The sequence below is a fragment of the Neolamprologus brichardi genome, chromosome 4, assembly GCF_056152115.1.
Source record: "Neolamprologus brichardi isolate AB-2024 chromosome 4, ASM5615211v1, whole genome shotgun sequence".
Taxonomy (NCBI): Eukaryota; Metazoa; Chordata; class Actinopteri; order Cichliformes; family Cichlidae; genus Neolamprologus; species Neolamprologus brichardi.
The window spans coordinates 481,910-498,454 of NC_142107.1; the positions used below are offsets into that span (position 1 = coordinate 481,910).

The 16,545-nt window shown below is 39.3% G+C and overlaps 1 protein-coding gene across 3 annotated transcripts in view; it reads right to left on the reverse strand.

Annotated features, from left to right (window-relative positions):
• Positions 1–6,092: 6,092 nt before the first annotated feature.
• The window catches only part of LOC102785547 (TANK-binding kinase 1-binding protein 1-like), a 41,917-nt gene continuing 31,464 nt past the window's right edge, over positions 6,093–16,545 (reverse strand). The window contains exons 9-13 of one of the 3 annotated variants that reach the window (XM_006805014.2): positions 15,351–15,523; positions 14,968–15,249; positions 14,289–14,369; positions 13,968–14,195; positions 6,093–8,071 (exon numbers count right to left, since the gene is read on the reverse strand). In XM_006805014.2, coding sequence (XP_006805077.1) covers positions 7,943–8,071; positions 13,968–14,195; positions 14,289–14,369; positions 14,968–15,249; positions 15,351–15,523 — 893 coding nt within the window. In that variant the 3' untranslated portion in view covers positions 6,093–7,942. Of the gene's footprint in view, positions 8,072–13,817; positions 14,370–14,967; positions 15,250–15,350; positions 15,524–16,545 lie in introns of those variants that run through there. The other 2 variants (XM_006805015.2, XM_087840231.1) reach the window with 2 other exon arrangements.

Genomic DNA, 16,545 nt, shown 5'->3' on the forward strand with positions numbered 1-16,545 from the left:
ACTATATTAACACAATTGATATAAAATCAGACAAAAAAACATAAAATCAGAGTAGAAAAAGTTATATTTTTTACTGTAACAACCACAAACATGTTTAATGAATCATATTTCACAACTTTAAATGCAAATATAAATTGTCAATTTTAAAATCATATGCACAAGTTTTGCAAACAACAAAGCTATTTGCAGCCATTTACCTTTTACCCCCCTTTTTTTAAAAAAACAAAAAAAACAAAAAAAAAACATTTCAAATTATTTACAGAACAATCAGGTGTTATGCATTCAATAAGATGCCACACAAATTATTTGTGCCACTTGTCAAGAGATTTATTCTAAAGACACTTCTTCAGCTAAGAATCTAAAGGTAGAAACACACAGACGCTGCAGTTTTTACTTGCAAGGGCATGATCACAGAACGCTCACACCAGAGTGCGAGCCCTGTGATGTGCGCTCTGTTCCTGCACTTGCCTTTATTTATATACAAAAGTAATACAACAGTGAATACGTCTATTCATTAACAGAGGAATGTTAGTATGTAGGGAGTGAAGATAAAAGTGGTTCAGGTGTATGTGTGTGTGTGTGTTATTCTGAAGGACGTGGCCCCTCTTCTTGAAGATAAGAGCATCCAGCTCCCCTCTTCCTGGCAGGAGTGAAATGATAACAGCTTGCTCAGCTATTATCACTGTGAGAAAGAATTTATAAAGCAAGTCTTGATTCCAACAACAGTCTAAGTCATAAAAGGGTCATCATGCAGTATTCTATAATATGCAAACTTATATCACTAAAAGATTATACTGACTACTAAGTACAATTCTATATCGACACCACTCCAAATATTTTTCTCTCCACTATAAAGGAGAACATCACAGCCTGATACCTGCAGGTCTGAGAGCAGCAGGTGTATCACTCCTGTTCTCTACCTGGAGAAAGCAGTCGCCTCATTGTTCTGACACACAACACAAAACTATCCACAACACTACACACTAACTACAATACACATTAACTACACACTCCAAACATGCTAAACGTCACAAATCTCTCACATCTCAAAACGCCCTCTCTCTCTTTTTCTGCTGTCTCTCTCTCTCTCTCTCTCTCGCTGTCACTCCTAAAACTTCCCCCTCTTCCTAAACAACCAAATGTCATGTTGCCATATCATTTTTGATTGGTTGACATGGTGCATTTTTCCACCAAGACGAAAGGGCAGGTTTGTTTTTGTTTTTTTTTTTGTTGTCATAAGCAGAGAGTGCTCGCTGCGCTGTCCTTAGACGTTAAACAGGCCGAAACTATTGAGGAAAAAACGCCACGTATATTGTTTATCATGACTCCGGTTTTACTTGGCCTATTGACACAATTTAAAAACTGGTATATATCACCTTATTGCTTTGTCATCTTGAAGTGGTCATGTGATTTGCTTACCACGACTACTTTATTCTTCCTCAGACAAACAGCAGCATTCCTGCCATTGTTTTGCTTCTTGCTCTTGTGCCAGAAAGTGATCGTCGGGCAGACAGTGATTGCCGTCCGCGGGAGCGCACGCAGCTGCTTAAAGCTGTAGCGTCCAGATTACTTACAGCTACTTCCGTGCAACTGATATAAGATGCGGTAAGAAGACAGCTTCAACCATCTGTTTACTAAAAAAAATAATGCAGTGCGGTCGCGTTACTTTCTTCTTAGTAACGGTAACGGCGTTGTAACGATAGAAATAGTAATTAGTTAGATTACTCGTTACTGAAAAAAGTAACACCGTTACTTCCATCACTGCTCATCCCTTTGCGTGTTGTTTTACTGGTATAGGTTTATGATTTTTAACTATTTTTACCACCATTAGATAATGTCTCTGGAGTAGGTGGCACTCATAGGGATAATAATATTTAGAAGAAAAGTCATATAAACAGTCATATGAAAGCCATATAAAATTGAATTTAATAGTCAGATGCTACCAACACTACCCCTTTCATGTAAACATCCAAGGGAAACCCTGGGTCAACTTAAAGAGTTAAGGTTTGTGTCACCACTTATTCTAATAGACAATGTTAGGGTCAGTGAACAAAGATAGCCTGGATTTGTTGAACTCGTAGTGTAGAGCCCACTGGGGTATTCCAGGAAGCAGGTTTAGAGAACAACTCCATGGCTGTGTCCCAATTCAGGGTCTGCACGCTTGAAGTATGCATTTTAAGTGCGATTACGTCACCGCCACGCGACGACGGCTGTCCCAATTCGAAGTGTACTTCAAATGCATACTCCAAATGCGCCGTCGATTTCCCCAAATATCAAGCGTGGTCCAATGCACGCTATTTTCTGCAAGTACCGCTGCTTCGCCTCTGAACGAAATCGGTCTCTATACAGTCCATTCTCTTTTGAGCTGCTTTTAAGCATCTTGTAATCGTTGTACCAACACAGTGCGTTTGTTTTGATTCGTAGACCCCGAAAATGGTGCCGCGCTCCCACAATGCATTGCGGCGTGACGTCAACTCCAAAGCCCTATATCCCACAATTCATAGCGCAGCGGTGGGTGTGGATAATTTTGCCGCAAAATACGGCAGAAGGGAGCGGCCAAGAGTGAACTGTCAAAAGTAAGAACTGAATATGACGTCACTTATTTATGTGCGAATGTTTAATAACGAAGAACATTAAAACATTGCTGTTGGCCACATGTTGGCAAAGTTATGTGACACTAGTGATGTTTGTACTTTCAGCCTTAACTTGGTTTTAGAGCCTCTATACACACACACACACACACACACACACACACACACACACACACACACACACACACACACACATATATGTATATGTATGTGTATATATATATGTGTGTGTGTGTGTGTGTATATATATGTATGTATGTGTGTGTATATATATATATGTGTGTATATATGTATGTATATATATGTGTATATATATATGTGTGTGTGTGTGTGTGTGTGTATATAAAATAAATTTGTCAAGTATAAGGTTGACATAATAATCTGACAATACTATAATATTGGCCATATTGTATTTACATTACCACAGTGAGATGATTTTACTCTCATGAACAACATTAGCTAATTGTTATTTACTCTTGAAATGACTGTTCAGTACAGAAATGAAGCCCAACAATCATGTTTTACAGTCCTGTGGTCTCAGCCTCAGATACTCAACTAATCAAAGTGATGTTATGACAAAAATGAATGACCAACAAAACATTTTTTCTCCTTCATTTATGTCACACAATGCTGAATGTAACGTTTCTCGCGGTTAGTATCATGGTTGCTAGGCAACCTGAACAGCACGACGAAGGCTAGACCGTCCCATTTCACAAGCCTCTCACTTCCGCACTTCTCGTACTTATAGTACGCACCGTACGTAGTACGCGTAGTGCGCGTACTTCAAGCGTGCAGACCCTGAATTGGGACACAGCCCATGTTTGTTAACCCTGAAATGATGGAAACACAGGGTGTGTTCCACGCACATGCAGTACCTCTCTCCTATTCCTCGGTAAAAGAATTGCAAAGGACTTACGAAATGAGAAGAGCTATTTGCTGAGAATTGGAACAGCCCTACACTTGTCTCTCCTTAACAATGTGATGCCAGATGTCCACCGTATTGAAACTACAGAAGATGGACTACCTTACTTTGCTATGATGTGTTCTAAACCCGATGTGTTGTCATGAAAAGCCTGTGAAAAATATCTTCATTACAAAGGCTGATGTTCTAAACAAGGAACGTTTACTAATGTCTGCAGTTGCATGAAACCATCGTCTGATCTTAAAAAGCTGCTGGAATTACTAAAGAGGCTCAGAGTCAATTTGTGACTGACAGTTGTGAACAGGGCTATCTTTGCAGCTTGCTTAATGGGATATGGATTTGTAAGCTTTTCACTTCCAGGAGGAGACTTTATACAGTTGTATGCAAAGCACTGGGCACCCCTGATAATCTTCACGATTTTCGTTTAGAAATCATTGGTTCTTTACATCAGCAATTTCATTTAAATATATCAGCAGATGACCACAATAATATTTGACAAGTGAAATCAAGTTTTTAGGATTTACAGAGTGTGCAATAATTACCACTGTAACTGAGTCACATATATAATTTGTACAAAATCTGACGCCACGGGGGGAAAAAAATCAGGCTTTATGCCTGTTGTTTTACACGACAGTAAATAATGTTTGCGCTGTTCTGCATATGTGATTGGTTAGCTGTTCCACACAGATTTCAGGTTTATAGAGTGGAAGAGATTGTAATGATGCAGCTCTCCTTTGGATAAATCCTAAGCTTCACCTCACAGCCCCCTGATCATTCAGTGAGCTAGTTTAAGTCATTGTACCGTTTATAAGGTTGGGCAAACCTGCAGTCTGCTGAGACTGAAGAAGTCACCTGGGTGATGATGAAATGTTTCTCCCACTGAAAACGTCCAGATGAACAGAATCAACTTTTTGGGATTTACTTACCTGGATGATTGAGCATGCATCAAGACATGTGAAACCATGTATGTGTCACAGTTAATGTTAAGCTACACAGCATAACATTAACTCTACACAAGTGGAGGTACACAAACTATATTACAGACATTTTATAACCCTACATTTAGAGAGTACAATTAGTGAATGCAAAAAAGTGGATAGGATGATGTAGCTCAGCTTGCCACAATGCTTCTCTAACTACAGCAATCTTATCTCAACTGGACTACTGTAATTCTCTATATGTAGCTGTTAGCCAGTCTTGTCTAGCACGGCTCCAGCTGGTCCAGAATGCTGCAGCTCGTTTCCTGACACGTTCAAAGAGACACAAGCATATTTCCCCGATGCTCGCCTCACTTCACTGGCTCCCAGTCTGCTTTAGAATTAAACACAAAATTTTGTTGATGACTTATAAAGCGCTGAATGGTCAGGCTCCAGAATATCTGTCTGACTTACTGCAGCCATATATACCCCCTAGAGCTCTAGGATCAAGTGATCTCTTGCTCTTGGCCACTTCTAAGTTGAAGCTGGTTCACAGAGGTGACTGGGCATTTGCGATTGTGGCGCTGAAAATGGAGAGTGATTTAAAACATTAGAAAGGCCAGTCTTTTCAAATCCCATGTTAAAACACATTTTTACTCATTGGCTTTCAACACTGCATGAGAGTTACCTATCTATCCACCTAGTCATCTGTTACCAGGTATTTGTTATTGATGTTATTTGTTACTGTGTAATTTTTGTTTTTTGTTTTTTTTTTAATCTTTGTAAAGCACTTAGGTCAACATTTTGTTGTTATTAAATGTGCTATATAAATAAAGTAAAAAAAAAAAAACAGCAATGAAATAAAAGGAAGGTGTACCCAAACAGAGGCTAACCAGGAGTATTCACACCTCTCCTGCATCTTCCTGTCAGCTTTGTAACAGCGGCACTCAGTAAATCAGCTTAAATTTAACTTCCATTCCACTTCCAGCAGCCAGCATATGTTCATTCACAGGCACTGGTACTGGTGACCTTGAGCGAGACAGTGAACCCTTACTGCTCATCATTGTAACAGCTCTAATGCTAACTAAGTTTGTCTGTAATCCATAAAACAATAGCAGCCAAGAGTCAAAATATTTGTTTATAGTTGTGGATGCATGTCCACGTCTTCTGCACAGGAGCCAACTTGCAGAGAGCATAATAAGAGTTCTATATTTTTTTAGTTTAGTTTAATGTGGAGATTTATATCATTTACATAAAATTATGAATATTCCAGCAGATTTGTGAAAATGATTAAAGAAAACTAAAGGACATTTTAAATTACCATACATTATTTTAAAATTGTTGACATAACACTAAATGTCTTGATTTAGTTTAAGTTTTCGTTTTAGCTTAAACCAGGAAGGTATCTACCATGAACTCAGTCCAGACTCTATATAAAAGATAGACTTCAGCATATGTTAAAATTCACATCATTGGTTACATTATAAATAAATAAATAAATGGCCAATGATAGTTGTTATGAAGGGGAAATAAGCCACAGAGACCAAAACGTTTGTACAATGTCATATACATTTATTTGCTTGATATGGACATTTAAACATGCACATTGACTCGCCTTTGGAGACAGCCTCCAGTCCCCACTTAAGGGACATCTGTGTTATCTGAATATCCAGGGGCATCGTCTTCATATAAAACTTCATATAAAACATGGATGTAGCCACCCATTGCTTTTTGGACACCTCAATTTGAAGCTTCAGCTGACAGGCTACAGTTTTGTGCCTTTCTTTTCCGACACGGACGTTGTTGCTTAGTCCAGGCATGACACTCAAGTAGACTTTTTTATTTTAGGTCCTACTTAATTATATAACTTGATAGAAAAAAAGAAAAATAACTTTTTCAAGTTCTACCAAGCAGCTGGTAGAGCTTGATTTTTTTTTTAAAAGTGGAAGTTTAAAAACTTAAACTTCCTTCATGAAAGTTTAAAACAAAATTATTATCTTAGGACAAATAAATACATGGTATATGAGGCTCCTTTTTTTCAAGGATATAATAATAATAATAATAATAATAATGTCATCAACATTATTTTTAAGTAATTAAGTATCCTAAGTTTGGTAAAAAAAAAACAAAACAAAAAACAAACAAGTAAAAATCATGACAGTTTAGGTAATAGTAATCCCATGGTCAGATGGATTGGTGTTGCGGCTACAGCGATGCGGACGCTGTACCGGTCTGTTGTGGTGTAGAGAGCTGAGTGTGAACACGAAGCTCTCAATTTAACAGTTGATCTACGTCCCTACCTTCACCAATTGTCACGAGCTGTGGATAGTGACCAAAAGAATGAGATCGTGGATACAAGCGGCAGAAATGAGCTTCCTCCAAAGGGTGGCTGGCCTCTCCCTTAGAGATAGGGTGAGAAGTTCGGCCATCCGGGAGGGGCTCAGAGTTGAGCTGCTGCTCCTCCAGATTGAAAGGAGCCAGTTGAGGTGGTTCAGGCATCTGACAAGGATGCCTCCTGGGCCCCTCCTGGGTGAGGTGTTCCAGGCATGTCCCACCGGGAAGAGGCCCAGGACACGCTGGAGAGATATCTCTCGGCTGACCTGGGAATGCCTTGGTGTTGAACCGGACAAGCTGGAGGAGGTGGCCAGGGAGAGGATGGTTTGTCCCATGTTAACAATCTCACATATGCTGGTAAACATCTTTCTAGCAATACATCATTACATGGTTTGTAATCACATTTTTAGTTTCAAAAGTTAAAAAAATAAAATAAAATAGAGCTAAAATGACAAGCCTGAATCATTTAATAAGAAAATCTGTATTTATTTGTATTTTTAAGTGTGTTTTAAGCCAATATTAAAACATGCAAGATTTATTTAAAAACAAATTACTGATTAATATTATTATTGCCCATGGTAAATAAAAAGTGCTAAGAAATAATAGTTCTATTATTATTTTCTTACAGAGAATGTTAAAGGGTTAATGTGGCTACCATGGTTCTACGGGTCTAAATTTGCACACCAAGTGTGCTCTTCATACCCAGATCAGACCTCAGGAAGGTTTGTATATTTTCAAACTGCCAACTTGATCCTCTACAACATTGAATTGTCTTCTGTTTCCAGGACTGCTTTCAGGCCAGCACATGCGGCACTGCAAAAAGAGTGCCAGCTGCAGTGGTTCCAACTATAACATATATAATTTCTTAAATGTACAAATGTTAGTTTGGTTCTGAATGAAAGAAAACCTATAGTTCTTGATGAAAAATAATATGCAATCCATGTGTGTTTACTGAAAAGGAAATTGTGGCCTGTGAATGCTTTCATTTCACAATTAGATTGGACTATCCACTTCAGTGAGATGGGTAATGGCCATACAAAGGTTGGAGCGATGCAAAAGACCCATGCAGGCTACTCAAACCGTTCCTGGATCAAACCAAGAACCAATCAAAAATAACCTTTGTGTCCATCTCTGATGAAAAGTGAGCTTACAATTATTTTTTAAATAAAAATGAAAGGTCAGATCTTGCTGTTCTCCAAGTGAGAGTCAATGTGTTTGATGAGGGCATCATCAGGGTAACTGGTTGGGAAGGTCAGCTGGCACAGAGGGCAGCTCCGAGCAGCATTCTCTTCCGATTCCATCCATAACTGTGGAGATTAAAAAAAAGAATAGGTGTCAAATTGCTTAACCATCAATAATGGTAAATCCTTCATAAAGTCTTCATAAAGCTTCAATCAAAGAGAACACAAGTCCTTCAGCACTGTTTCTCGATGATGGAAAACTGTGATATGATGAAGTAGAAAAGCTTCTTATAGCTTGGATTATTAATTGTTTAGCTCAAGTGTCACAGAATACTTTTAAATATTTTAAGTTAGCCTCGCCCTGGCTCACTCAACAAAATGCCAGTGAGACTTTTTAGAATAGCTTTGGAATAGATGATTTATCCCAAAAGAGCAGCTCACTCTCAGACTGTAGGCTTAATCTCTAAAAGTATAAGTGGGTGGAAGAGTCTCAGCAATCAAGCTCCTTTCCTGTAGAGCCAACTCCTAGTTTGGGTTCAAAAGATACACAACCTATTTAAAATTGCTCTTAAAACTTTCCTTTTTGATAAAGCTTATAGTTAGGGTTGGGTCAGGTGACCCTGAACTATCCCTTCCACTGCTATTGGCTCAGGCTACTGGGGGACTTCCCATAATGCACTGTGGATTTCTTCTGCGCTGACCTCTTTTCCCTCCCATTTGTTTTATATGCCGCTACTGCACATCAGCCTTTGTCTTCTCTTTCATATAGTTGAACTTTATTTGTCAAAAAAATGTGCAGCATAAAATCTTTTTGCATGCACCAAGCAAAATTTAGTTTGAAGAAACTTATGTGACATGAAATGAAATAAATATGGATCATGAATAAAATATGTGTCATATTTGGGAAAGTTTTCCTTTTCTTGCCCTTCCTTGCTCTCCCTTCTCGTCTCCAACAATTTTACAGCCACCATCACCATGCTGGTAATCCTTGCAGGGCATGATCTGATCTGAGCCTTGTTCTGCTGGTGGTTTCTTCCTGGGCGATTATGGCTCAAGAGTTGGGAGTTCACCTTGTAATCGGAAGATTGCCGGTTCGAGCCCCGGCTCGGACAGTCTCGGTCGTTGTGTCCTTGGGCAAGACACTTCACCCGTTGCCTACTGGTGGTGGTCAGGGGGCCCGGTAGCGCCAGTGGCAGTGTGCCCCAGGGTAGCTTGCCATCACCAGTGTGTGAATGTGTGCGTGAATGGGTGGATGTCTGGATGTGTAAAGCGCTTTGGAGTCCTTAGGGACTAGTAAAGCGCTATACAAATACATGCCATTTACCATTTAAAAGGAAGTTTTTCCTTCCCACTGGTGCCAAAGTGCTTGCTCGTAGGGGGCCTTAGCACCTACGAATCTAGAAGTTGTCTGATCTGACCCATATTTCCCTTCTGTCCTCATACTGCGGTTAAAGGTAACTATACTGCCTATACTACATGCAAAGAAGGCTAGAAGTAGCACTAACAGGTCTTATATGCCTGTTAGGTTTATATTGTTGATTTGTCATTTATGCTTGGAAACAATTGCTCATATATGCTTAGAGGTATATAATCAAATGTATAATGATATAGCAGTCTGCAAAGACTCTTTGTGCCCCCAGAGCACTCTGGCATATGCACACACATTCTAAGGTCATGAGAGAAGTCATACCTTCTCTTACTGATTTATGGTATAGGAGGACACCTGCTCTGTATCTGTTTTAGTATAAGAGCCCTTTGTTTAGGTGGACCGCTGGGCTCCTAGCACCAGCTTTGGGGAGTCGTTCACAGGGTTACATCTTGACCACACACACACACACCTGCACACACATACACACCTACACGTATACACAGACTGGTACTCTTTGTTCATATGTATGCCTGTGTAAGATGTCATATGTTAATGAACCTATACATATTCATGTAACCACAATAAAGAGAAGTGCTACGGGGGAGCTAACTGAGAGTGACTGGGGTTCAAGTGGAAGGAACGGCGCTCGTCATAGTTCTCTCCATCGTGCACGAGCAACACAAAGTGCTGTGGTGACTTGCGTCTTGCTTTTGCTGTTGTAGTAGAATTGTCTTGGTGTTCCAGCAGTAGGCCTGTGCTACACAGACCTATCAATGCCCACTACTAGAATTGCACCACCAGTGCTACACACACATCTTAAGAGAGATTATGGCACACTCCTTTTTACATAGTCTTTAAATCCTTTAGGTTTCTTGGGTGTCACATGGCAAACCCAAAGCTTTAGCTTGAGAAGAAAATGACACATCACAAATTTAGAAGATCTTCAATCAGCCTAAAAAATAGTTTGTTGCTCTAAAAATAGAACCCCCTCCTCAAAGCTAGAACATCTTACTATTCATCACTGATTCAAGAAAGTAAAAATAAAAAAGTCTAAGTTTCTCTTCGACACGGTAGCCAAGCTGACAAAAAGTCAGAGGTCTGTTGAGCCAAGCATTCCTTTAATCTTATCTAGCAATGACTTCATGATTTTCTCCACAAATAAAATTAGATTCATTGGATAAAAATGATTCAAACCCATCATAATGTCCAGCCTTTTTAAATATCATTGATATTTTTTAGACCTGTTTTCTCAGAATGATCTTTCTGAGTTAACTTCAGGAATTACTAGCAGACCCATTCTCACAAGACTTCTCTAAGAAGTCCCACTGTTAGTTAATGCTTCCTCAAATGTGATCAGCTCATCTCTAATAATCAGTTACCTACCACAAATCTTTAAGGTCGCAATAATTAAACTATTATTTAAAAAGCTATCACCTGACCCAGTTATCTCAACTAATTATAGCCCAATGTCCAAGCTCTTTTTATCTTAAAAATACTTGAAACATTAGTTGTAAAGGATTTAACTGATCACCTGCAGAGAAATGGTTTATTTGAAGAGTTTCGGTCAGATTTCAGAATTCAGTACAGAGACAGCGTTACAGTTTACAAATGATCTTATGGCCATCGACAGTGGACTTATCTCATTTGTGTATGGACAGCAAAGGAAGAATTTCATTGCACAGAGAAATGCTATTTCTTCTGTACACATGAATTCTCATGATTCTCCTTGAATCTTGAGTCTCTGCACTTGTCCTGCTAGATTTGCATTTTATATTGTTGACCACAATATTTTATTAGGAATTAAAGGGGCTGCACTGCAATGGTTTGAATAATATCTGTCTAATAGACAGTAAATGTTGTTCATGTAAATGGGGAGTCCTCTTTACACACTTAATTATGAAATGATACCCAACCAGAGCTGACTCGTCCGGCCACTACAGCGGCTCAGTGGTTCTTGTTGCTGTACTGCTCACATCCGTGTAGCCCCGGCTCTTTCTACTCATGTTCTCTTCGCCTTCGTCAATACTGATTCTACTGATAATAGACTCTACTGATTCTTTGCCTGTTTCTTTGTATATAGATTTCACTGTCCCTGTTTCTGCCCTGGATCCCTGAGAGTGAGTTTGGAAGTTCGAGTGTGTTTCTGGCAGTGTCTGACTGCAGCGGAGAGTGGTGTCCTCCTTCTCTCCATAGCACTTGGCGGTTGTTGTAAATAAGCCATGAAATTTCAATTGCAAACTCACAGACTCCTGTGCTTGACTCTGTGAGTTTACTGTGACAATCTTAGAAATATGTTATCTAACCACATGCTTACTCTGGATGGCATTACCTTGGCCTCCAGTAATACTGTGAACTGACTAAGACATATCCTTCAGTGTTCATAATAAACCAAATGTTTAAGGATTGCTTTCTTCCATTTGTGCAACATCTCTAAAATTAGAAACATCTATCTCAGAGTGACGCTGAAAAACTAGTTCATGCATTTTTTACTTGTAGGCTGGACTACTGTAATTTATTATTATCAGGAAGTCCTAAAACAGTCATTCTCAAACTGTGGTACACGTACCACTGCTGGAACATCTCAAAAACTTTTTTAAGATTAAATGATTATTTAAAATGTTAAAAACATTTCAAGATCACAAAAATTGAGTTTAAATTAAGTTTTGTCTTTTTTGAAAAAGGCATATTCCTTTTTAAATCAGCCAGTAGGCAAGCTTACTAGGCCAGCCTAACAAGTAGCTAAAAGGGTTGACAAACTAAGTCGTCATGGCAAGTGGAGGAATGAAAAATAACGGTTCAAAAGCATTGCAATCCTGGCTCCAAACAGGAAGTATCAGAAGGAGAACTGTACTGAATAGCAGACAGCAGAAACTTTGGACTTTTGAATACAGCTGTTCAGGGAATACCCTGCACTTTCAGACAAGGCGATGTGCTTTCTCCTTCCATTTACGATCACGTATCTACACAAAATACAGAAGCAGATTGGATCTGAAGCTGACCTCAAATGACCAAGACATCACAGAACTATGTTTACAGAGCCATGCACATTCCTCTCATTAGGTATGTAGGCTAAGTTGCAAATAACCAATGAGTTGATACAGAGCAGTTAATAGCCTCACTGAGTGTTTCAGTGCAGTACATTTGTTATTCACTTGATGGGTTTTTCAGTCAAGTACAGTTATGGCTGTTTATGGCAGTTAAATATTTAGCATTCATATAAGAAATAAAATTATCTCGTGTAAACAGTATATGTTGTTAAATAGGCCTATATCTCACTCTTTTCCCCCCTCTCTATCTATTTTGTCTTTTCCACACACGTATTCACACTCCAATAAGCACATCGGAAGCAACTCAAGCTTCAGTATCTTGCCCAAGGATACTTTGGCATGCCAAATGGAGCAGCAGAGGATCAAACCACCAGCCTTCCGAATGGCAGATGATATGTGCTATTTCCTGAGCCACAGTCATCCCATTAATTAAAAAACTTGATTTAATTGAACTGAAGCTTTCGGCAAGCTAATCTCAACAAGCCGATAACAGTTATATGATTTTAGAAGAGAAAACATAATGAAAAGAAGTAAAACAATAATATTTGGACACTAACAAAGTGTGCGTCTTTGTTTAATGTGATGACATTCAGTGTCTTATTTAGCCGCTTGTGAGCAAACCAAAATGTAATTCATGAATGGGGTGAGTATTTACTTACTTCAACATTTAGAACAATATAATGAAAATATTCAACATTGCCAAAGAGTCAATGTCACAGATATTTATCAGAAATGGTGTGTATCTGTGACATTAAATATCTGAGAAGATGCTTCTAATTACTCATTTTTTGCAGAGCTTCAAATTACATTGGGAATTTTTCACATGCAAAGTTAGATTTTTCTGCCTTCCTTGTCAGCTCTGTGCAGTGTTGCAGAGTGGAAAGCTGCTTTTGGGATGCTTCTAAAATGACACAGTTGGTGAAGTTTGAATCACTGTAGGCTGCCTGTCCAGGGTCTATCCTGACTCTTGCACTAGACAGCTGGGGTAGGACCCCAGCTTCCTGCAACCCTGAAATAAATAAGAGCAAGAAGATGATGGATGGATCATTGTCTTGAATGGGCACAATCTGCTCCATTGGCTGCATCAGAACCAGAGCTTGGTAAAGTTTGTGTTAACCAGAGACTCTATTCTAGCATCTAACAAAACCTCATGAAGAAAGCCCATCTATGCCCAAGCAGGAGAACTGGAAATACAAGTTGCTAACTTATTTCAGGGTTTAAATATTACTTTCTGCTGTATTACAGAGTCTTAAGAGTTTGTGCAAGTGTCTGTGATAGTGTTTTTCTTTTTTTTTTTTTTTACCAAGTTTAAACGAATATTTCAGTGTCTCATCTTTACTGCACAAACTAAACAGGTAGATTTATTTCTCTGTGGCATCAGCTAAAAGGAATACAGGAATGTATTTTTAAAGCAACTTACATTTTTTCCCATACACAAATTATACAAACATAATCTTCAGCATGTTAAACAAATTAAATTAACAGAGGTAACAGAGGGGTTTTGTGCTTCAGTGGGACTTCTTTTGAGCTGCAGCAGTGAGCCTGTTGGGTCTGCAGGAAATCTCTTAATAGCTTCATGTAATCCCCAATATTGTTTTCTACTCACATTAATAGATGGCCATGACTGAGCATGCTCAGTGTTCACGTAGGGAGGCAGATGGCATGAGAGCATGGTAGGGCCCTCAAGGGCTGAGAAAGAGGGATGGTGGGGCTGTTTCCTTGGAGACTGGAAAGAGGAGTGAAGGGGCTGTTCCCTAGGTGACGATGAACCAGTCCCAACAGCACCAAGAGTATGAGGTGGGCTGGCAACGGGCGATGGATATATACATACGTCCTGTAAATTTACATAGCACACAACCCCACACATCTTCAATATGACCTCTAACTCTAGATGAAAATCAGTAAACATCAGAATCATTATCATCACCTCTTCATCATCTGAAGACTGAGGTGGTGTTACCAGTGGCGTGGGTTCAGTTGGCTCGTCAGTGTGACAGAAGTGGTGAACCTTCATGAGAAGAAAAGTAGGGTTAAGTAGATACTGTAGTTTGGCAGAATAGTAGTCATTTTTGATGTAACTATCATGTTACATCAAAAATGACTAAATTATTATCAGAGTAATTACTTTTCTCTGATAATCCACTAGCCAAAGGCAGCTTAGAAACTAATCCACTATTTATTAAGTTGAACAAACAACCACCTCCTAGCACAACACAGACTCCATTAGCTAGCTGCTACATTGTGCATCAAGCCATTTGTCTGCATTACCAAGAATGTTAGTGCTAGCAAATACTAGCAATAGGTCAGAAAGTTTTATCTAGTGAAGCCAAATAGGAATGTGGCCATCAGTGGAAGACTACTTTGAAGCCCACTACATCTAAAATATCAAGGGTAACCAAAAAGAGAAAATTTGACACTAAAATACCTCATCTTGATTTGTCGAACTCAGCATGCTCAAGCTTCATAAAATCTTCAAATAAACTATGGACTATGGACTGGCAATGGCCAGAGCACCCAGCACTCACTGCTAAAATGGGTTACAAACCGTTGTTTCATCATAACATCTGAAAAACAAGAACTAAGTGAATACAAGTTCTACTTCTCACCTCAGCAGCCACAGGAAAGTCCAGGTCGAGAACACAGTGACAAGGACTGCTGCTCAGGCCGCTGTCACCACACCTTTCTACGCCCCTTCCTCCTCCTCTCTCCACTCCAGCTCCATGAGCTGATGCTGGTCTGACCAAACCCACCAGTGAGGTACAGAGCTGACTTTTGGTTTGGCTGTAAGCCTGCATGTCCCCATGGACGTGCCTGGGTTTGGGAAGCGTAGATACTGGGTCCCTTAACAGATGAACTGGGGGCTTTTGGTTGACTGATGTGTCAGATACCTTGGAAACAGGAGGCAAGGATCAGTACAAAATAAAATACATAAAAAATATTTCACAATGTAGTTGTCATTTTCATGTTCTACTAAAATGTGTAGCCTAACCTCTGAGTAACTTCGGCGACCCTGGAACTTAGCTCGTAGGCGGCTGCTAGTCTGCTGATGGGAATAGGAGATGGACCCTTCAGTTGAGGACATAGGAGATGGGGGAGTGGGGAGGAGTCTGTCAGGGGAGAGTGAGGCACGCTGGGAAGAGGTTGGAGAGAGATGCTGAGGAGCTGTGCAAGAGCAAGAGAAAGATGAATGAAGAAAGGAAATAACAGACCTGAAAACAACTTCTGCTTTGTCTAAATATAACACCAGTCATTACAAAAAATTACACATTACTACATAGTTCTGAGTTTAAAGACTAGATGACTAGAGAGCGGCTAAGTGAGGAAGTAAGGCTGGAGGTGGAGATTCAGTGTAATTTCATGTTGCTGTAAGTTAGTGTAATGCTGATTGCTAAAGTAGGCTGGCGCAGATATAAAAATGTTACATGTAGAAATTCTTGTATATAGACACACAAGAGAGAATTTTTCATTTTTACAGAGTCCATTTACATTGCACTTCTAGCAACAAGAGAGCATATACATATACCAATGGAAAAGTACCAAATCGTATTATGTTGCTGACGTACACTGATTTAGCCTACCTTGATATGTGCAGATAGATATGAACTAAAATCATAGTTTTGCTTGGTTCTTGATTACCAAGCAAAACTATGACTTTTCATTACTTTCATTACTATGACTTTTCATTACTGTATTTTTTTTAAATCTGTAAGAATTGCGAAGACTATCAGCAGGCAAAATCAATAGCTAAATTAGTGGCTATAGGGTTTGTCCCATAGATAGTTCACTTAAGTTTACTGCGGGTGCTGACATCTGTCCAACAAGTTACTGCATAGCTTCCAATCAAGTAGAATCCAAGTAGAAGTTACAGTGGTCACGGTATGGTCATCTATACAGATGGATGATTATAGCTCCTGCAGTCTGATGTGACTCAGAGGATGTTTGGACTCTTTCATCATGATCCAACAACTCCACAGCTAACATGAGTTGCTATAAACTATCAGCTATCGACTAAGATGAAAGAAAGTAGATGTTTATTATTGTTTCACAGTAACACTTGAGCCTCGGTACAAAAACTGTTCCAGTAAGTGGGTACAGTACATGCAATTAAAATGAAAAACTTTCAAGCTGGTAGAGACTTTTAGCATATCTACAGGACAAGTCTCTCTGACAAATATTCTACCACA